The sequence below is a fragment of the Tenrec ecaudatus genome, chromosome 1, assembly GCF_050624435.1.
Source record: "Tenrec ecaudatus isolate mTenEca1 chromosome 1, mTenEca1.hap1, whole genome shotgun sequence".
NCBI lineage: Eukaryota > Metazoa > Chordata > Mammalia > Afrosoricida > Tenrecidae > Tenrec > Tenrec ecaudatus.
Genome location: NC_134530.1, coordinates 47,764,568 through 47,787,355, shown reverse-complemented (window position 1 = coordinate 47,787,355; position 22,788 = coordinate 47,764,568). Strand labels below are relative to the sequence as shown.

The following is a 22,788-nucleotide window of genomic DNA, read 5'->3' as shown; positions in this document are numbered from 1 at the left end:
ACACAGTGTGGGAATTGCACCCGATCTGATCCCGCCACAACACTAGGCAAAACACTAAGGGGGTGCAACAGAATAGCAAGGGACTGGAGTGGTGAGGTCCCCAGGGACTTTGGGGCCAGGACATGGTGTCCCAACAGACTGGACTGGAAAACACTCCTGAAGGCCAACAAACAATCTTTGACCTAACTAAAAATAAATAAATAATAGCAGCAGCTGCTGGGGTCTGTGGGATCAGTCAAATTGAAGGCAGTGAGGTCCGCTCAGAAGGCTGTGGTGACTGTTGACGCTTCACAAGGGCCACTGATCTTTTTTCTCCAAGGACACAGAATGACCAGTGGGGCTAATGATGAAGACATTCCAAGCAATTTGAAAACTGCACTGTGAGAAACAGGACTTCCCTTTTCATCAGGACAATGCCCCTGCTCACGCCTCAGGGGGAGTCAGGAGTCCTCCCAGCATTTGGTTGGAAACCGGACCCCATCCACCAACAGCCCTAACTGTACCCTCCAGACTTCCTTTTGTTCCCGAAGTTCAAAGGACATTCAAAAGAAACATGATTTGAGTTGGCCTGGGTGCCAACTCTTCTCTCTTGCTGTGGTGCATGCCAAAGGAGGCAGGATTCTCCCTGGAGGCTTGGTGGTTGTTGTGTAGTGTTTCTTTTTGTGTGTGCGTAGTGTTTTCAAAGTCAAAGGATGAGAGAGGAAATCTCACCGGTCTCACTTTTAAGGACTTATTTGTTCTTCTGGTAGCACCTGGTACGTTCACTATTCCTTGCCAACATCATAATTCAAGTGCACTCCCCCCTGTCCTTCCTTATTTATTGTCCAGATTGCACATGCATATGAGGTGATTGAAGTGACCATGGCACAGCCCCCTTAGTCTTCAAAGTGACATCTGCTGCTCTTTAACACGTTTAAGAGGTCTTGTGCAGATCTGTCCCGTGTCATGTGATTTCCTGCCTTCTGCTTCCGTGAGCACTGATTGTGAATCCCAGTAACATACAAACCCTGACCCCTTCAAGGGGGGTCAGAGAGATGAAGGTCCCACCTTCAGAACTGTACAGAGCTTGACGGAGGATGTGCTAAGAAACAATAACTTCATGTTTTGGTATTTTTGTTTAAGAAAGCCCTTTCTGAATTTGGAGTGATATTTTTTACTTACTCTTCTCTGTGTTTATACATGAGGAGATTTCAAAAATTTTATGGAAAAGTGGAAATAAAATATGATATAATTTTTCAATTAATTTTTTGAAGTCCTCCCACATTTGTATAGGAGACCTTGGTGGCATAGTGGTTATGCATTTGGCTGCTAACCCCAGTGTTGGCAGTTCAAAACCACCTCGCTGTTCCTCAGAAGAAAAACTGGGCTCTCTACTCCCATAGAATGAGTTAGAGTCTCAGAAACCCTCAGGGGCAGTTCTGTTCTGTCCTGTCCTGGAGGTTGCTGTGAGTTGGCACTGACTCAGTGCAGCGAGTTGAGCATATGTATACACACACACACACACACACACACACACACACAATTTACTGCTAGTGAATGGCTCACACAGTTGCTGGAGCTACTTGGTGGGTTAGAAGCACAAACCTTTGGCTTAGCCAGAAAGCCACCAGGGCTCCTTTTAAGACTCACCCAAGGCCGTGGGGCAGTTTTACTTTGTACCACATGAGGTCGCAAAGTGAGAATCCGCTTGATAGCACCCCACCACAAGGGCAACCACAGATCTGAACTGAGCAAGGGAGATCAAGGCTCGGGCCGTTTCCCAGTAGCACCCGCCAGTGCATCTAGAATTAGCAGGTGACGGTGGCGGATCCTGGTGCTCAGGGCTGCTTCTTATTTGCAGACACAGAGCTTTCCACTGATTGGTAGAAATGTCTAATGGGAGAGCAAATAGCCTGGGGAGTGACTAGTTGTCAAGGAAACACTAATGGGAGACTAGTGAATCTGCCCACAAAAGGCCTTTTTATTCATAGTGTGCACTTGGGGATCCCTTTGGTTTAATTACCTCCTGGGGGGGGGCAAGGAGCCTGGATTAAATCCCCCAGAACAGAAGATTGTATAATTTTCCATTAAAGCTCTCCTTTATTCAAATAACATTGAGAAAAGATAGCCTGGGCCAGGAGTTAACCTGATTACTTCTTTGGAGCAAAGGGAAAGGATTAAATTCTAGAGTCAAACCACCTGTGAAGCTGACTCATTCACTGCTCACACCTCAGTGAATAAGCGGGTTACTATTATTTTTTCCATCCATATGGAAGTAAATTTAATAGGCCATCTATGTAACCTTATTTGAATATACACACAAAGAAAAATACTTGATACTTTTTCTAAAATACTTGGTCCTCAAATAAGAGTCATAAATATCTGTAGTAAAATCTAGATTTCACTAAACATATCACAATAAAATATTTCCCTCTGCAACAATAATAGAGAAAACTCTTTGGCAGCGAGTCGGTTCAGACTCACCGTGACCTCGCAGGGCAGAGTAGAACTGCTTCGTGGAGCTTTACAAGCTGCACTCTTTATGGCAAGGCGCCCTGGCGGGGCTGTAGCTTAGGCATTTGGATCGTCAACCACAAGTTTCAAGCTTCAAATCCACCACCAGATCTGTGGGAGAAAAATGAGGCTGTTAGTTCCCTTAGAGGCTTAGAGTCTCATAGACCCTCTGTAAGGGTTGTTATGAATCAGAATCAACTCAAGGGTCATGGGTGATGTTTATGCGCTCATGGAAGCAGCAGTTAAGAAATCAGATGACGTATTGCATTGGGTGGATCTGCTGCCCAAGACTTCTCTAAAGTGTTCAAAAGAAAACAAAAGTTGTATCAGTGAGGACTAAGGTGCACTTGACTCAAGCCATGGCATTGTCAATCACCTCACGTGCACGAGGAAGTTGGACAAAGAATATTAAAGACCAAAGGAAAATCAATACATTTGACTTATGGTGTCAGCCAAGATTTAACGTACCTTGGACTGTTAGGAGAATAAGCTACTCTGTCTTGGAATAAATACTGCCATTGGAATAAAAGTCTGTGAGCTACTTTGGAAAATCCAATCCTTGAAAACCTACGGAGCAGAAGTCTAGTGTGACACATACAGAATCACCATGACTTGGGATCAACTCCACGGTAATGTATATTTTTAACATACCCATGAACCATTACTTATATAAAGTGCAGAATTTACGGACCTCTTTAGTCAGTACTCGCCCCTCTCAGGTAACCACTAGCCTGTTTCTAGCAGTCGTTTCCCTGGTACACCTTCATAAAACTTGAAACTTTCAGTATTGCAGCATTCCACTGTATGACTAGACCATACTCAACCATGCCGCTGATGTTGGTTGGCCAGGCCATGATCCTCGATAGCTGGGCTGTTGTTTAGGTGCCGCCTAGTTGGATCTGACTCAAAGTGACCCCGTGCACAACGGAACAAAACACTGCCATCCTCACACTGTTCCTACATCAGAGTCCACGGTGTCCATTCATCTGCTTGGGGGCCTCTTCTTGTTGCCTCTCTATTTTACCAAGCATGATGTCCTTCTCCAGGGACTAGTCTCTCCTGACAACTGTCCGAAGTACATGAGACAAAGTCCTTGCCTCTAAGGAGCATTCTGGCCATTCTCCTTCCAAGACAAGTTCATTGCTCTTTTGGTAGTCTAAGCGTACTTTTAATACTCCTTACCAGCACCATAGTTCAAATGCATCAATTTTGCCTCGGTTTCTCTCATTCAACGTCCAGCTTTCACAAGTATAAGAGGTGATTGAAAGTCCCGAGGTTCCAGAACTGTGTGGCCCCTCTGCTTCTCCAGCTGCTCCTCCGGGGCGGGCAGCATCCCCTCTGGCCTCAGGACTCCACGTGCGGGGCTGAAGGGCCCTGAGGGTGCCCGGGTAAAGCTGAAGCTTCTTTTATCTGTCCTAAAACGCACTTGGATCACGATCTCATAAAAAAATAAAGAAAAAAGAAAGTACTGTGACTTGGGTCAGGGTACCTTAGTTCTCAAAGTAACCTGCTTGTTGGTCAACACTGTAAAGAGGTCTTGTGCAGATTTACCTACTGCAACGTGTCCTTTAACCTCTTGACTGCTGCTTCCATGAGCATCGACCGTGGATCCAAGGGCGATGAAATCCTTGACAATTTCAATATTTTCTCCATTTATCTTGATGCTTCTTATTGGTCCAGTTGTGAGGATTTTGGTCTTCTTCACATTGAGTTGTAATCCAGAGTGAAGCTGCAACCTCTGATCTTCATCAGTGTTTCAAGTCTTCCTCACCTCTGGCAAGTAAGGCTGTCTCATCTGCATATGGTGCTTTGTTAATAAGCTTTCCACCAATCTTCAAATGATCCAGCTTCTCTCATTATTCGCTCAGCACACACATTGAATATGTAAAGCGAGAGGACACATCTTTCCTGATGTTAAACCACACAGTGTTCCCTTGTTCTGTTCGCACAACGGCCTCTTGATCCATGTACAAGTTCCACATGAGCACAGTGAAGTGTTGTGGAATTCCCATTCTTCTCAAGGCTACCTATGGTTTGCTATAATCCAGTTAGACTTGGCAGTTAAGTCAAAGCAAGTAAACATCTTCTGGTATTCTCTGCTTTCCACCAACATCCATCTGACATCAGCATTGATACCTGGTTCATGAGCTCAGAAATTCTGAATCTCCCCTGAACCTCTGGGAGCTCCCTGTCAATGTACTGCTGCAACCATTGTTGGATGAGCTTCAGCAAAATTGTACTTACGTGTGATGTTCATGATCCTGGAACATTCTGGTGGGTCTCTGTGCTTTGGAAAGGGAACACATATGGATCTCTTCTAGTCAACTGGCCCACTAGCTGTCTTCCAAAATTCCTGGCATAGACCAGCGAGTGCTTCCGGGCTTCATCAGGTTGCTGAAACATTTCCATGGGTGTTCCATCCATTCTTGGAGCCTTGTTTTGGGCTAATGCTTTCAGTGCAGCTTCGACTTCTTCCTTCAGCACCATTGGTCCTAGCTTATATGGAGCCTCCTGAAATGGTGAAGGTTGCCTACTTCTTTTTAGTACCGTGTCTCTGTGCATTCTTTCCATCTTTTGATGTTCTCCCATCATTCAACATCTCGGCCATCGAATCTTTCAAGACTGCAGCTCGAGGCTTGCATTTTTTCTTGAGTTTTATTTTCAGTTTAAGGTATGCTGAGTGTGTTCACCCTTTCTGGTTTTCTAACACCAGGTCTGTACACATTTCAGTATAATATTTTACGGTGTCTTCTCAAGCTGCCCTTTGAAAAATTCTGTTCGGCTCTTCGACGTCATCATGTCCTCCATTTGTCATAGATACTTTAAGATTAAAAGCATCCACTTTGATTTTTTTCTTTCCTGAATGAACTTTTGCTTTCTTTGTGTAGGGTGTTCTTGATGTCCTCCCACAGCTCATCAGGTCTTCTGTGATTAGGGTTCAAGGCAGCAAATCTGTTCCTGAAACTCAGGTGGGGTAGATTCAAGGTGGCATTTTTGTTCTAGTGAAGTTGTTTTCCTTTCCTGCGCCTTCAACCTGAACTTACATATGAACAGTTGGGGATCTGCTCCACAGTCAGCCCCTGGACTGATTTTTTGGTTGTTGATATTGAGCTTCTTCATTGTCTCTTCTCTCAGATGTAACCAATTTGATTTCTGTGTATTTCATCTGGAGAAGTCCATGTGTATAGTTGCCATTTGTGTTGCTGAAAAACAGTACTTGTCACGAACAAGTTGTCCTCCAAAATTCTATCACTCAATCTCCAGCTCTGTTTCTGTCATGAAGACCGTATTTTCCAACTATTGGTCCCTCCTGTTTCCAACTTTTCAAGTCCATTAGCCAGTAATTGTCAATGAATCTTGATTGCATATTTGATCAATTTTAGATATCAGTACAATTCTTACCTGACAATATTAGTACAATTCTTCAATTTCTTCACCACTAGCTTTTGTGGTTGGTGCATAAATATGATTAATAGTTATTTTGGTTGGACTCCCTTGAAAGTGGATAGATGTAATCTTATCACTGGCTGCATTGTACTTCAAGATGGAACTTGAAATGTCCTTTTTGATGATGACTGCAACACTGTTCCTCAGCAGAGGAACATAGGATTCAGTCATTCAAAGTAGTCAGTACCAGTCCATTTCAGCTCACTAACACTGCGGACATCAATCTTTACGTGCTCTATTTATTTATTTTTTGGTTATTATCTTTAAAAATCATTTTATTGGGGGCTCGTACAACTCTTATCACAATCCATACATCCATCCATTGTGTCAAGCACATTTGTACCACCATCATCATTTGTTGCCATCATCATCATTCTCAAAACATTTGCTTTCTACTTGAGCCCTTGGTATCAGCTCATTTTTCTCCTCCCTCCCTGCTCTCTTCCTTCATGAATCCTTAATAATTTATGAATAATTATTTTGTCATGTCTTACACTCTCCACTATCTCCCTTCACCCACTTGTCCGTCCCCCAGGGAGGGGGTTATATGTAGATCCTTGTGATCACTTCCCCTTTTCTCCCCCACCTTCCCCTTTCCCTCCTGGTATCGCTGCTCTCATTATTGGTTCTGATGGGTTTATCTGTCCTAGGTTCCCTGGGTTTCCAGTTCCCATCTGTACCCATGTACATCCTCTGGTCTAACCAGATTTGTAAGGTAGAATTGTGGTCAGGAGAGTTGGGGGTGGGGGGATGGGGAAGCATTAAAGAGCTAGAGGAAAGTTGTATGTTTCATAATTGCTACACTGCACCCTGACTGACTCGTCTTCTCCCTGTGACCCTTCTGTAAGGGGATGTCCAGTTGCCTACAGGTGGGCTTTGGGTCCCCACTCCGCACTCCCCCTCATTCACAATGATCCATTTCATGTTTTACAACTTCCACTTTTCCTGGACTTATACTCAGCACAGTCCAAGTTTCAATGATTAGATGTTTACAGCTGTTTCTTCTCCGTTTGAGCCACGCCCCATCAGCCAGTGAAGGTCCCACAGGCTCTGCTCCCACAGGCTGTGCCCCGGAGGGTCGTATGGTCAGCCCTCTCTGAGGCCGCTGGCTCTTCTCCGTCACAGTTTGCGTGTCTTGCATGGGGAGGGGCTCCTTTTCTGGCACTCTCTCTGACAATGTTCTACCTCTACTCATAGGCTCTGGTATCTGACAAGGTTTCAGTGCTATCGATAAGGTGTTTTGTGGCTGATTCCTCCAAAAGGGACAACCTGTGCCCTCTTTGTAGTCTGTTCTTGTCTGGGAGCCCTGCTGATATTTGCAGTATCAGTGACATAGTTTCCAGCGTCACAGTAGCACACAAGTAACGGTATGGTACAGAGCCTGACAGACAGACACATGGTGGCAGACAGACATCATGCGGCATGATATGAGCAGCCAAGTGTGAAAGGGAGGTGGTCAAGCTCGCTCCCTCTTGATCCACAGCTGCATTGTCCCTCGCTGAACAATTAGTTCTTGGGATGTGACCCAACAATCTGGTACCTGATGTGCAGATTTTGGTCCATCCACTGCTGAGCTTACATTGAGAGCAGCCGAGTCTAGCCTGACATCTGGCTCATGGACCTGGGATCTGCAATTGCACGAGCCATGTCCTTGAAAAACACACACACGCACACGCACACTCCTCTCAACACAGTCTCTCTCGCTTTCACTCCTGTAGAGAACTAAGTCTAAGCCACAATACATAAAGCTATGCAGTCTCACACATACACACAAAACGTTCAACCAGAGGCTATGAGGGAGTAGGGAAACTTAGTCTCACCGACTTTGGATATGTTCTCAGGTGATACCAACCTCTGCGGAAGGGCATCATACTTGGTAAAAGGTCAGCAAAAAACAGGAAGACTCCCAACCAGATGGACTGACCCAGTAACAATGGGCCCAAACAGGACCAACTGTGAAGATGACACAGGACCAGCCAGTCTTGTTCTATTGTACCCGCTGAGTTAGCGCTACAAACACCTTTTAACGAGACCCCGGCTCCAGCCTTCAGAATGTTTCTCTCAAGGCTCCATGAGAACTTGTCCAACGAGACTCATGGGTCAGGGGGGCTTTTCTAAGACTGGAGACACATAGCACAGCCCCCTGGAGACTCAGAATGGGCACACAGCAAAGTCCCTAGGAGGCCTGTGGTAGACACTGTGGAGCTCTTCCAACCACAAAGGCTCCTCAAATATGAAACGCCCTTTTTAAAGAGCTACAGTTGCATATCTCTTACATCTGCCACATCTCAGATAACCAGGGGCTGTCTGGCAAGATTTGAGAGCTTTCCTATGGCACAGAGGTTTTCTCTCAGAATGTTCTTTTAGAAATAATGGTGAGAATCTACACATGCAAACATATTCATGTCAACCATTCCCACAGCGCTGATTGCATCAGAGATGCATCTCTGAGCGGGGCAGCCGTTCTCACCCAACGTCCCCGAACTGTTTCTTCACCATTAACACCGCTCGCTGCCCTGTACGTTTCCCCTCGCATCTTTTGAGTGCTGCTGTCTATTTGGGAAAATGGTCTGGCAAAGGCCTGGGACCTAGTCTGACTTCATGAGGGGGCGAGGGAAGCACCATTGGCATCGGCCCGAGACCAATTCCTAGGTGGGAGGAGGTCAGCCGCATCTCCACCTTCCAACCTTCCGATCAATCCTGATACCACTGTCCCTCCACAACTCTGCTTCTCTGCTGGATCCAATGATTCTCTGTGATGGCCAAAGACAATTCAGACCACACTCAGTTTGGGGGGTCCTTAGGGAAGTAATGGCGTACAATTCTGGAGTGACCGATGATCAGGGCTTCCTCTCAGCCATGCCCACAAGCAAACTCCTCCTGGCCTCTTGTGCCAGTCGAGCCTTGGCCCAACTTGGGCAAATGCTGCAAAGCTCTCATAGGTCTGCTGCCAAACAGTCTTTGGTGCCAACAAACCTGGGTCCCAAGTGCTCAGCTCTCTTTTCTCGGTCAGCAAGACGAATCAGCCACGGGCAAGTGCCCACTGGCTCCCCACGCCCACCAGGAAGCCTCCTGCCCGAAGGCCCTCAGCTCTGTGGGTCAGTACCCCCTTGGTAACTGCCTAGCTCCCTGGGCTGGGAAGCCCTGGACCGTCCTGCTGGTCTCCTGGCTCTGCTGTTCCTACTGGTTCCATTCCTCTGCCACTGCCTCTTGCCGTCTTTCGCTTTCTCTGCTGTGTGCCGCCTCCTAGGCTCAGGAGGGTTCCAGCCCAGGGACTCTCAAGTCCACTCCTGCATCTTCTTGGTGATAGTAAGACCCCTTTTTTCTGCCCCCGTTGTTGTTTGGTGCGAGTCGGTTCTGACTCATAGCAACCCTAGTACAACTGAGGAGTGCGCATCTCTATGACACCCTCACAAGTGTTATGTGGAGCCTTCGTGCAAATCCATGTCCTTGAAGGGCTTCCACACTGGTCTGTCATGACGTCAGTCATACTGTGGTGCACCGTGTGTCCAAACAGCAGGGCCACTCAAGGCAGACAGGTTTAGAACAGACTGTGACGAAGGAGTAGGGAGTCAGTCCACTGCTGAAGAATTCGTCATGGGACACGGATAGCAGGATTCTGCTTCTGGGATGGATTGTTGTATGCCTCGTAGGACAGTCCAGTTGTATGCCTCGTAGGACAGTCCCCTTTGTCAGGGTTCCGGACACTGCATGGCTCGGCTCCAAGAGTGCCAGGCACGTTATGACGTCATCAGCAACCTATCCCGGCCCCTTGGGAAAATCGCTGAGACCATGGTGAGAAACAGCATGTCAAAGTGATCCTTCAATAGCACATAGTTCTCTAAAAGGACACAATGCTTAAGGCAGATATTCTTTATTAATTAAGCCAAACTGTTGCTAAAGACTTTGCCATTCAATGAGACTTCAGGGGAATATTTTAGGTTTTGGGTTTAAAGGGTATATCAGAGCACTAGTTTTGGCAGTTCATGTACCCTCTGGGGCACTAGCCTACATCCCACGAGAACCTGAAATTCTGTGATTTCTCCCTTTGATCAGGACGACTCTTCTACGGAATCTGTATCACAATGCCGGCCCTACGTTTCAATGTGTTCCCGGCTCATTCCTGCTATTTTCATGCTTTTAACATGTGGTATGTTGCTGCTAATGGAACTCTGACACCTAGGTGGTTGGATCACTGGTTAGGTCTGTTTTCGTGAGATGTTCCTGGGCAGCTGCTAACAGGGAGGTTGGAGCTTACCTGCAGGCGTCTCAAAGGCCTGGTGATCTTCTCAAAGCTAAGCCACTGAAAACCCTGTGGGCCCGTTTACCTTGACACACACGAGACTGCTACGTGTCAGAAGTGACTTAACGACCATTTTTCCTTCCAGTTTTAAGATAACTCTGTTTTGTTACTTGCAGTGGCATCCTAACGTGGTATTTTCTCAGCCACAGAATCCATCCCTAGCTCCCGCGGATGCCTCCAAACCAAGGCCATGGGAGCAGTGGAAGCCGGAATGCGAGGCCAACCCTGAGCGCCTGGCTCCACCTGGAGGCAGCCCCGCACAGGGCAGCTTGGAGAAGCACTTCCTGCCCAAGATGGGCGTCCCCTACTCTGGTTTGCTGCTTAAATAAGGTACTTCAGAAACTTTTGAACTCTATTACACTGTCTCCTGAGAATTACAGATTCTAATTTTATCTGAGTTGTGTGATATGGTGGGAAGCTGAGGCAGAGGCAAGAAGCTTGGGTGAATTTGGCAATGTTTCGGCAGTGTTTCTCTGGACCGATCTCTTGGTCTGTGGAATAAAGTGTTTGTGTGTGTGTGTGTGTGTGTGTGTGTGTGAGAGAGAGAGAGAGAGAGAGAGAGAGAGAGAGAGAGAGAGAGAGAGAGAGAGAGAGAGAGAGAGAACACGGAGACCCCTGCAATCGACCGACCAGGTGTGCTCTGGAGACCCCAGTGGGGCTGAAGGATGAACAGATGGAACTCACGCCCCACCCCCCTCCCGGTGCCTTCACGCTGGTAGCGGTTCTAGCCTGGGCTGTGCGTCGGACGTCAGCTGGATGAAGAGCAGGGCTCCATGGCCTTGCAACGAGTGTTAAGAAATCACTCCAGCAGGCAACCTCTACTGTCAGTCATGCCCCGTTCCAAAAGTTTTCATTTTATTCTTAGCCAAGAAGTCAGACAAACCTTTACCAGGCATGGGTCATCCTGAGCTGAAGAGCGAGCCGGGGAGACGGCTCTTCCTGGCGAAGCAGGGTCGCCCCCTTCCACTCCGCACAAGAGCACCCACGTTCCTCCCACAGGACCGTCTCAAGGGAGCCCGTGCGCCCCTTCTCCGACCGTTTCTTGTGATCACCCATTTTGTGTGAAGCATACATACACTGTCACTGGAGTTAAAAAACAACAAAACCCAACTTTATTTTTATGTTTTAAAAACAAAGCTTGTTACAAGTCACCACGAAGCTTCCCCCACATTACATTCTGCTTTTGTCACCTTGACAGGGGCAAGGGATGACCCTGAAACGCAGGCTGGTCCAAGTCGACGGACGACAAATGCTGCGACAAGTGGAGTGCGCTCCGGCACACCAAAACACGGGGCGCGTCCGGGAAGTACAGGCCAGCCTTCTGAAGGACAGCGAGTGTCCCTGTCGCTTCCAGTGCCAGGACGGCAGCATGCACACAAAGAGCCCATGAGCCAACAGACACGAGTAAGCTCTGTGCCAGGCTGAGCGAAGCCTGAGGTCCAGGGCCGAGGAGACCTGGGAGGCCCGCACCAGACAGCGGTGTGGGCAGCACGGGAAGAGCATGGCACGGTACCACGAGCAGCCGCGTCCATCTCCTCTGCCCTCCGCGTGAGCCAGGAAGACCGAGGACTCAACCGGAAATCTCACAGAAAACATGTGTTGTCTTGTCTGCACAGACGCCAACCTTCCATAATGACAAGGACAGACATTCAGCCAGGGTTAGGCAAGACTTTTAAGGGTAAAGAGGACATGGTTATGTTTCAAAAGAAAGTGTAAGTTTACAACACAGAACACCTGAAACGGTCGCTTTTGTTTAAGTGAGTAGAGACAGTGCCTCAGCCAAGGTCAGCTCTTTGTAACCTCGGTTGCTAGCTACGATTCTAAACACAACCACTTTTACAGTCTTTTTAAAAAATTAGTTGCTATCGTTTTCAGCTCTTTTAAAAAGCAAATAAACATTTATCGGACAGGCTCAAAAATCCTCTTTCAACTTATTTAACTTTAAAAAAGCGAGTGTCTACCGTGGACTTCTCTCCCCCAGCGAAAAGGCTAATAGTCCCCCAAGCCCCCCATCCTTCGCCACACTTACTACAGAGGCTGGAAATGCAGAAGGTGCTACAGAGGGGCAGGCTGGGGAATGGAGGAAGGAGGGAGGAGCCAGGTCACCTGTGTGGCAGGCGCCACCTGCGGCAAGAGAGAACCTGACAGGCATTTAGCATGTTTTTCTTTGCTAGCTTGTCCTGGGTCTCCCTTTAAAAACAGACCCGCGGTCTGGAAGGCGCCCTGGGTGAAAGCAGGGCACAGGCCGGTGGACGGGCTTCTCTCTCCTGGGCCTCCTCCATGGGCTGCAGCCTCCACGGCAAGGCACGCCCCAGCTCTCTAACCTGCTCCACCCGAGGCCGGGCTGTGTGCCTTCTAAGGGCGCCTTCAGCTCTGACGCAGGGATTCCATGAACACGCAGCCTTTCTATCACGGCCTTTTGAAAAAAGAGACTATTGGTGGGAAATAAGCAGGACTACATTTTAAAGGCATGAAAGTACTGCACCTGACCTCTACTTTTGGGCACCTCGTAAAGGCCAGCATCCCACAAATGACCGGAGTGTCCTGTTTGAGTGTTGTGGAAGCTATCTTAGCAAATGTTTTGGTTTTCTTTTCTTTTGTAAATTCCAGCCCCCCCTCCCTTAATACTAGGCATCATTTTCTTTCCTCACAATTTATGAAATAATTTGATTCCCCTAAAGAGGTAATGGTTGAGAGGATGTACACTGGTACAGACAGGAACTGAAAACACAGGGAATCCAGGGCAGATGAACCCCTCAGGACCAGTGCTGAGAGTGGCGATACTTGGAGGGTGGAGGGAAGAAGGGGTGGAAAGGGGGAACCGATTACAAGGATCTACATGTGACCTACTCCCTAGGGGATGGACAACAGAAAAGTGGGTGAAGGGAGACGTCAGACAGTGTAAGACATGAAAAAAGTAATTTATAAATTATCAAGGGTTCATGAGGGAGAGGGGCGGGAAGGAGGGGAAAAATGAGGAGCTGATACCAAGGGCACCAGTAGACAACAAATATTTTGAGGATGCGGGCCACAAATGTACACATGTGCTTGACACAATGATGGATGGATGGATTGTGATAAGAGTTGTATGAGTCCACAATAAAATGACTAAAAAAATTTTTTTTAAAAAGAGGTAATGGTAAGGAAATTGCTAAAGAAAATTCTCTGCAGAACTGAATCAAGTCATTACTTCAGAGAAGAAAGAAAGTGGATGAATTTATTAAAAAGAACTGAAAAAACGGGCTGGCTGAGAGACTCATCTCTTGCAACAGCTATATGAGCTGGGGACAAGAGAGGGGAAAGGGCAGAAGCCACAGGACCTATGGAGATTCTGCTGCGTTTCACAACATTAAAAAGTTGGCGGGTATTTAACAGAGTTTACTTGTACAGGCTACACGTGGAAAAATTATTCTAGAATTAAAATATCCAGCGTTTGATGGACTTTTAAATTTTTGGTTGAAAAATTTCAGTTTATTCAGTGCTCTTAAAAAACAACAAGGAACAGATTTTAAAAAAATGGTAATGCACACTTTTTGACTAAAAAATTCAAGAAACCGTTTATGGACTTGCATATTTCAACTGAGCGTGCATTGGGGTTTGTTTGCAGTGGTGGATTATACAAAGACAAGAGCTTGCCACTTTAGGGTACTTAAGGGCAGGTAAAATAGAGACAACATAAAGGTTTGGAGTCCATCAGGAATAAAATCTACCACAGTAAGAAGGGCTAAGCCACAAGAACACGTTCTCAAAAACATGTCGACACTCTTGTGTGTCAGGGCAGCCGTCCTGGCTTGCTGGTGGAGACTCTCCATGTAACTCCTCCGCAGGCATGCCAGGGGGCGCTGGACACGGGCCAGCAGAACAGCCACACAGCGAGGGGACATCGGGCCCACAAGCACGGCATTCGGAGTCTCAAGACTTTTCTAGAAAAGGGGCTTCAAAGCCGGAACAGGCCACAAAGAGTAAAAAGAGGCTGCTCCTACTTGAGGAGGCTCAAGTAAATCACTGCTAGAAACCACTCTGTTTCAGTGGAAACGGCTGACTGTAAGGATAACACATTTCACCAAAAAAGTACTTAGGACTGACACGATGTCCTCCCCCTTTCTCGAGCTCAGAGGAAGAGAGCGCGTGTAACAGCCCTGACAAAGCAAGCCGACAATGTTGAATGAGCAACCGAGTCTCATGTAGCCTTTCATGATCGGAAGTCTCCGAGTGAGCCACGTACAGCAGAGACAGAAACAAGCAGTGGTTAGCACAACACTGGGGAAGGCGACAGGAGCAAACACGGGTGGCTGAAGACAGTTCTTCCACGACAGTTAGAACACAGCTACAGATGTCGAGCGCAGCAGTCACCTCACAGCTGAACTGGCCAGGCTACTGCTGCTACGTCCTGCAGGGCCATCTCTGGACGGGCACGCTGTGGACGGGCGGTCTGTGCGTCACTTTCCGCTGATGTCCAAGGAAGAGAGCGTGCACACGGCGCTGTACTGTTCGATTCTCACCAAGTGAAACCGGCAGTTTTCTCCACAGCTACAGAAATCACACAAACAAAAAACCACATTCCCCAAACCAATCCATTTGCGGGTGAGTTGACTGACTCCGTGACCCTACAGGACACTGCAGGACAGCTGCACAGGATGTCCAAGGTCGCAAGTCTTATGGCAGCAGGCTGGCTGTTAGGTCTGGCTCCTGCAGAGCAGCTGCTGGGTTCAAAACCGCCGACCTGTCCGTTAGCAGCCGAGTTTAACCACAACACCACTGGGGCTCCTAAGGAAACAATAAGCTAAAAACACACTTGAGAAAAGGATTTTCTTTGAATTACTCTCTACCTTTTACATTTTCTGTGCAAAAATTTCATATGCACCGAATAACAGGTAAGCTTTGAGCGACATATTAGCTAGAAGCTCTCAGACCAGTACAAAAATACCAAGGCTAGATTATGAAAATTGTGAGACGACTTTTAAATTCACCCGCTGGCCCCACCCTGGGCGACTGCAGGTCCAGCTTCTGGTAACCCGTGCTACATGGAATTAGAGGCTCGGACATTGCTGAGGGAGGGAGGTCTATTGTCCTAATTTGTTATGATTTGTAAAAATGGTTAAGACTTGCCACATCTCTGGGGGGCTGGGGGCAAATCCTGGAATTTAAAGTGCCACTCAGAACATCAGTTACAATTAGGAACCAGCAGAATCCGCTGCTGGGCCAGCCTGCCGTGTGCAGCACAGGCGTGGCTTGACAGGCCCGCACCGCGCTCCCTTCGAGCCTCATCTCCCCCACACGCAGCAGCAGCAGCATGTCTGTGCGTCGGGGTGCAGGCCTCCACGAGGACGCCCCGGCAGCAGCCTCACACCGCCTTCACAGGTCTGGCGGTACGCAATCAAAGGCTGGGGCGCTCAGTCAGCACGGTGGTCGGAGGGTCGGGCCGCCGCGTCTGGGCAATTTTCTGTTTGGGGTTTTTGGTTTCTTCTTCCTCTTCAGTTTCGCTTTCGCAGACGTGCACCACCACACTGGGCGTGGACTCGGTTCCTGCGTGGAGCTCATACTTCTCTCCTGCGGAGACAAGCACATGGGGAACAGAGACAGCCTGGCGGCCAGCGAGGAGCGCGCGCGGTCTGGAAGCTGCTTGTTCCACTTGAACAATGGCTTCACTACTTAAAAACAGGTCAGTGAGTCTTTACACTTGCTGCCAGAGCCCTTTCCTTATTTGGGGATGATAGCTCGGTGCACTTTTCAGATCTTCTAACAGTTTGCAAATATCAAGAGGTTCCTTGTTGGGGAGCACTGAGGCCTGAAGAGTTAAAATGGAGATGTCACTACCTGTTAATACCTGGTCCATAAGCAATACACGTGAACATACTGGTTTCAGGTTTTCCTCGGGAGACACGTGTCCAGTGCTGGGCAGCACACTGTGAGACTCTCTATTAGAAGACCTCAGACCTCCAATGACAGCTAAGCCCCTGGTGACCCAGGTACAGACAGAACACTGCCTGGGCGAGCAACCAGGTGGGACCAGTGTGGCATGGGGGAGAGAGGAAATAAAGAATTTGCAAGGGACGATCCAGTACCGCCCCCTTGAAAACTCGTTCAGCATAGATGCTGTCTGTCTGGCACTGTGCGGAAAGGTGCGCTGCATCTGCTGAACTCTGTGTGTGCGCATCCATTAGTCTCGCAGTTACACTGAGGCATAGGGGTCCTAATGGTCCTGATTTTACTCATGAGAAGTCTGAGGCTCCGAAAACGGAAGGTAAGGCACCCACGCAAGACCACAAAGGTAGCAGATGTTGGTGTGACCTCACCTGCCACTCTAATCACGCTGCCACCGGCTTGCCAGGCCCCACGTTGCTGCATATGACCTTCCAGCCCAGAGGCGTTTTTAAGGAAAAAGCAGGAAACATAAGTGTGTTACCTGGTCCCAATTTGGAAACGGCACAGAGCAAATCGTAGTTTATCACCGGCATGGCGTCTTCACTCTGCCTCCAGCCGACGGGGGGAGAGGCTGGCGGCGAGATGAGGAACTGCTTGGTGGGCTGTGGTGGCAGTAAGTACGATTTGTCCCGAGTCGCACTGGACGTCTGCACCTGCAGGGAGGGTCTTGTCATCAGCTCATGACCTGGCCCGTTTTCCCACCCTTTTCAAATGCTATGGGCCTTGTAGGAGCCCCGGGGGTGTAGCGGTTACAAGCCGGGTTGCTAACTTCAAGGTCAGCTGCTCCGGGGGAAAGATGAGCCTCTCTGCCCTTGCAAAGAGGAAGTCTTGGAAACCCACAGGGGCGACTCTACGTTGTCCTGTAGGGGAACAGGGTCGCTATGCGTCAGCATCGACTTGATGGCAGTGAGTGTGTTTTTATGAGATTTCAAATATAAGCACCACGTCTTTGTGTTTTGGAGGGTGTTCAAGCGTCTTATGTGGAAGCTGGTAGGGCCGAGACGCCTCGGCTGGCGAAAGGGCACTCTGGCATTGGAAGTAAGCACGGGCGGGAGGTGAGCTGCAGGAACCACACACTGCAAGCAGGGGGCCTTAGCTTGTTGCTCCTCTCGTACTCCACCTCAAGCTCCTCCCTCCCGCACACGTTTAACGCTCTGAAATCCACATAGCACCCACTTCCACACTTAGTCGCTTTTAAAGAGTTGTGGGTACGTCATCACCGTCATTTCTTCTGTACCCTTCCATCCGGCTTTCATGATTTGCTCCCCATCTCCTTGATCCACCACCTGCCCCATCCCTGATAGACCCTTGCCTCAGTTATTGTCTCTATGCAGCCACTCCTTCTAACTGGGAAACAAGACAGAAACAATAAAAAGCCTAAACAAAACAGGAAAAAATTAAAAATAATAAAATATAATGATTTATAAATTATCAAGGGCTCATGAAGGAGGGGGAAGGGGTAGGGGGGAGGAGGGAGGGGAAAAAAAAGAGAACCTGATGCAAAGGGCTTAAGTGGAGTAAATGCTTTGAAAATGATGAAGGCAATGAATGTACGGATGTGCTTTACACAATTGATGTATGTATGGATTGTGATAGAGTTGTATGAGCCCCTAATAAACGTTAAAAAAATAATAATCATAATAAAATAAAGAGGAACAAAGACAAGACCACCAGCTTATCATAAGCCCGAGCGAATGTTTCTGTTGTGGAACAAGTGAGAGATATTGAAACCTCCAGCAAATCCAGGTTGGGTCAAGAGGGGATCGTATTATGCCGCAGTTCCATCCACCACAATCAGGTTTACAGCCATCTGTCTCAACAAAGCTGCTCGCATCCCTGAACTGCAACCAGAGGGGTCTGCCAGAGGCTTACTCCGACTAGGAGCGCGGCCGATGGCCTCCACAGCCTTCTGCGTGTTAAGTGTTCACAATTTAAGCTCTGATACCTCTCCTTTCATGTTTGGATTCTGTTGTTTTTCATCTTTGGATCACACTGGCTGGTGTCCTTCTTCCATGGGGACTTAGTAGATGCCCCACTGAGATCCCAGACACTCCTCCCGAGACGGGCACACACCTTACTGCAGCACCCTTAGCTCTCGGCGGTCTCTCCCTGACGGGGAGCAGAGAGCGGGTCATGACACAGTACGAACTCTTCTTTGATTGAGGCCAGGATGATGTGAAAGCCCAGACGTCTTTCACTTAGATTGTTCACTTGAAGAGCAAGACAACATGCACCACCCCCTCTCCAATCTTTAAGTCAAGATCAAGAAAAGGCAAGCAAACGTAATTTTTTGAAATGAACCAAAACAGAGGAAGTGATTCACTAGCACCGATCTTATCATCTCCATTTTGCTACTTCTTCATAAGAGAGACTGGGTTCTCAAAGAGCAGCATCCTGAAGGGTGGGGGTAAGGACCGGCGGTTCTCTGTTTTTGCACCGCTGGATGTTTGCGCTGTGTATCCAGTGGCCGGTCCACTCCAGATAAAGAGGTCAATGCTGCTACTTGTCCTTCAGGAGGCGGCCCTGACCTGCACTGCTTGTTATGTCTGCCTCGGTTTGCTCCGGACAGAGCCACTCGGGACGGGCCACCACCAGCCCGCCTCTGAGTGACATCAAGAGGATCTCAGTGAAGTTCTTATCACACTTAACAAAAGCTTAAGATAAAAAGGATTACTTCGCATTTCAAGTCATAAAACACCGGCAAGAGTTTTCATCCAGTTTTAGGACAGAGGCGGCAAGTTACTTCATTAGGAGTGCTTTACGTCTCAAGAGGAAACAAATGAGTCCATGTACGAATGCATGAAGCAAATGCCCTTAAGAAGACAGGCAAAGGGGAAGCAGCCAGGAGGTTCGGACAGGACGCAGTGTGCGGCCTCAGTGTCGTCTCTCTCCCCCAACAGACGGAGCCACCACCAGGAGAAAGGCACCTTGCAGAGACTGCTGAGATTTCACGTTGCTGACTCCTTTCCGTCTCCTCCTCCTCCTCTCAGCTCGTGATTGCTGTCAGACTCTCCACACGCATCCCTGTATCGTCCATTTCACCCCTGCTTTCTCCAGAGCGTGCTGTTCCCCAGGCGGGTTTGTCACGATGGCAGGTGTGGCGACTCTCCAGAGCATCCCCAGGTGTGCGGGGGCGAGAGCGGCAGGAAGGAGGTCCACGAGGCCATCTTGCTTTTGCGCACTGTCTCCAGAAGGCGCGCCTGTGGTGTCCGCTCTCGCGGGTGTCCGCTGCCCTCAGCACTAAGCAGAGTGTTTGGGGGCTGATGGAAACGCTAAAAGCCGATGCCCAGGGCACGGGGCGCCTTCGATAGCGTCGAGCACAGGCGCGGTGCTGCGGAGTCTCGGTGCCGGCCCGGCCTTGGACACGGTCCTCAGCGTGGGGCAATCCCCGACAGCCACGCCACACACTGCGCGGGGAGTGAAGTCTCAGTGTAGCTCGTCTCCCCAGGTCTCTGAAACTCCCACCGCGTGTGTGTGTACATGCGTGTAGGGGGGGAGGGGGAACCCACACAGAGGTGAGTCCCCGCCCCCGGCTATAAGGGAGCCATCTGCGAAGCAGGAGCAGAGGAAGAAATGCCAGGCCCTGGTGAGGGGAGCGTGTCCGAGACCTCGGGTGAAGTGGTGGAGGCCAGAGGTCAAGGCGGGTCACGGAACCTTGTGGTGGAGAGGCCGAGGCCTGGAGGAGAGTGGGCTGCTGAGGAAGGGCGCCGTGACAGGGCAATGACTGTGTCCTCCCTGCTTCCTGACCCTGACCCGCAGTACCGTGAACGCCCCCAGCCCCCTCCAGTCATGGTCCATGAGTGCCGCCTGGGTACTGTCCCGAAGGCTGGCGCCCAGTCGAGGAGGAGGAGTTGGTATGAGAACAGGGTAGTGAAAGACAGAGCAGGGAGACATGTCTGACTCCTAGCTGGCGTGGCGGGAGAGAAGCCAGACTGGCCCCACGCGGTATCCTGCAGACAGCCGGTTAGCCCAGCTCCCTGCCACCTTCGCCACCACCCACAGAACATGATGTGAGAGACCATTCTGTCAGGCCTCCCAAGGCAGACGTGCAGAAGAAGTTCATTCACTAAGCTGAGAGTGTGAGCGCAGGACCCACGGAAGCAAGCTGCCGGAGGAAAAGGTGCCTTTGTCTATCAGAAGGCAAATACGCTAATAAAACTGTATTTGTAAAAAGAACAAAACGTACACCTATGTTTACATTACTTGCTGATGAGGGCAGTTTGTTGAAAAGATAAAACAATTTCTGTATTACAATAAAGACAATCGCGAACTGAGCAGGTCTTTGGCAGGAGGGCAAGTTTCCTGAAGTGCCATCTGCTCCGTGACATACCTGTGCAAAGTACAGCTTCAGCTTCTGTCCGTGAAACTCGGTTTCATGGAGTTCTATTCGGGCTCTTGCTGCGGCTTCAGGTTTGCTAAAGTTTATCCGGACTCTTCGAAAGCTTTTAAACAACTGGAAGGTAACTCGGTCATCATAGATGGCGAAAAGAGCTTCAAATCTCTCCTACAAACGGAAGACCAGGGCAGAGAGAACACGGGGGCGGGGGAGGGACAAAGAAAACCTTTAACACAAGAGAATCCAAACAATAAAATACACAGACGGGGAGCACTGATTTAACTTGTTCAGAACGAGTGACCTTTCTTCAAATGCCACATATGGCAGTTGGCATTTATTTAAAAAATAATTGGCTTTATTTTTAAAATCATTTTATTGGGGGCTCCTACAACTTCCATCACAATTCATACATCCACTGTGTCAAGCACATTTGTGCATTTGTTGCCATCATCATTCTCAAAACATTTGCTTTCTGCTTGAGTCCTTGGTATCAGCTCATTCCCCACCCCTCCTTCCTCCTCCCCCAGATTATTTTGTCATGTCTTATTATTAAGCATTGTGCAGCCTCAAAAGACTTGAAGCATTTCCGACGACCAAAGACAACAGACCTCAGTACGGATTACACACAACGCAAGGCACAGAAAACAAGAACTCTTACAACCGGACCAATAAACGACATCGTGATCATGGGAAAGACAAGTCATGTCGGGTGTCGTTTCCTTGGACCATCAGCCGCACTCACGGGAGCGGCAGTCAAGAAGGCCAACAACACATGGCATCAGGCAAACCAGTGAGCGAGCAGAGATGTCACGGTGAGGACTCGGTGTCCTCCATCGCCTCAGCTGTACTCGAGAGCTGCGTTCGAGAACGGGCACCGGTGGAGAGCTGATGCACTTGGATGAAGGTGCCGAGGAAGAAAACTGAAAAGTACCATGTGCCGCCAGAAGAACCAGCAAATGACGGCGAGAGCACATTTCACGCACGGTAGACAGGCTGTCAAGAGGGACCAGACCTGGAGAAGGGCATCCTGCTGGGTCAAGCGGAGGGCCAGGGACGTGGACGGACACGGGGGCTGAACCCTAACGACTGGGAAGTGGTACAGGGCCAGCAGCGCTTTGTTCGGCTGACCCAGAGGGTCACTATGGCTGGCACCGACTCCACAGCGTCAGGGACAGAGACCACGTTTGTTGATAACAAGCATGCTTAGCTGTAGAAACAAAAAGTACTAATATTTTGACATCTCTAGTGTGCTATCTTTCTCACTTCCTTCTTTCAAAGTAACCACTTGAAGGATTCTTGCTTGTCATCAGTCTCCTGCTTCTCTCTAGTTCTACCACATTTACCCATATCCTTAAAATGCCGTAATGTTGTATGTATTCCTGTACAACTTGCTCCCCCCTAAGATTCTGTACCTATGCTTCCTCCTAAAGCTGTGTAATGGTGCGCCCTTGTTGTTAACTGCTATCTAGTATTCTACCAGAGCCATGAGACAATTTATCCTCCAGCCTGCGGTAATTTGGACGGTCTCCAGTTCCTTGATGAACGCTGTTGTGCGCATCTTGGTATACACACCGCCCCCCCCACCCCCTAGCCAAGAACTTCTCTGGTGTAGAGACTACAAATAGTTTACAAACGGGATTTCTTGTCCTTTTAGTTTGCACATCAGCTTTAGTTGAGTATCAAACAGAATAATACCTAGGTTGTCTAACTCAATTCGTTCCAAAGTCATGTTTGAACACTTAACATTTCAAGAACTGAACCTACTTTTCTCATAAGAAATAATCGAAAACCAAATAACTGGTTCCGAGGCCCCAACATTACACTTTTTATATCATTTTATTAGGGGCTCATACAACTCTTATCACAACCCATACATCAATTGTATAAAACACATTTGTCCATTCACTGCCCTCATCATTCTCAAAGTATTTGCTCTCCACCTTAGCCCCTGGCATCAGCTCTTCATTTTTTCCCTCCCTCATGAACACTTGATAATTTATAAATGATTATTTTGTCAAAATCACACGTTTAAATTAATTTTTCCAGGACTTTAACACAAAGCTAACAGCCCTAGGTTATGGAAATATCCCCTATTACATTAAATACCCAAACAACGCAGTAAATAAAATCACGACACTTTAAGCAAATAAACAACAACAAAGCACAATGACGACTGTCTCAACGCACTAACACGAGCACTGGATGTGGGCCGAGCAGAAGCAGCACGTGGCCTGCAGCGTCGTGCCCGTGTCCAAGGCCAGGCAAGATGCGTGACTTACAAGAC

General features: G+C 48.5%; 1 protein-coding gene across 1 annotated transcript in view; it reads right to left on the bottom strand.

Moving 5' to 3' along the window:
* Positions 1–11,332: 11,332 nt before the first annotated feature.
* The window catches only part of RCAN3 (RCAN family member 3), a 44,193-nt gene continuing 32,737 nt past the window's right edge, over positions 11,333–22,788 (bottom strand). Inside the window, exons 3-5 of the mRNA XM_075552532.1 lie at positions 20,499–20,672; positions 16,650–16,821; positions 11,333–15,793 (exon numbers count right to left, since the gene is read on the bottom strand). Coding sequence (XP_075408647.1) covers positions 15,621–15,793; positions 16,650–16,821; positions 20,499–20,672 — 519 coding nt within the window. The 3' untranslated portion in view covers positions 11,333–15,620. The remainder of the gene's footprint in view (positions 15,794–16,649; positions 16,822–20,498; positions 20,673–22,788) is intronic.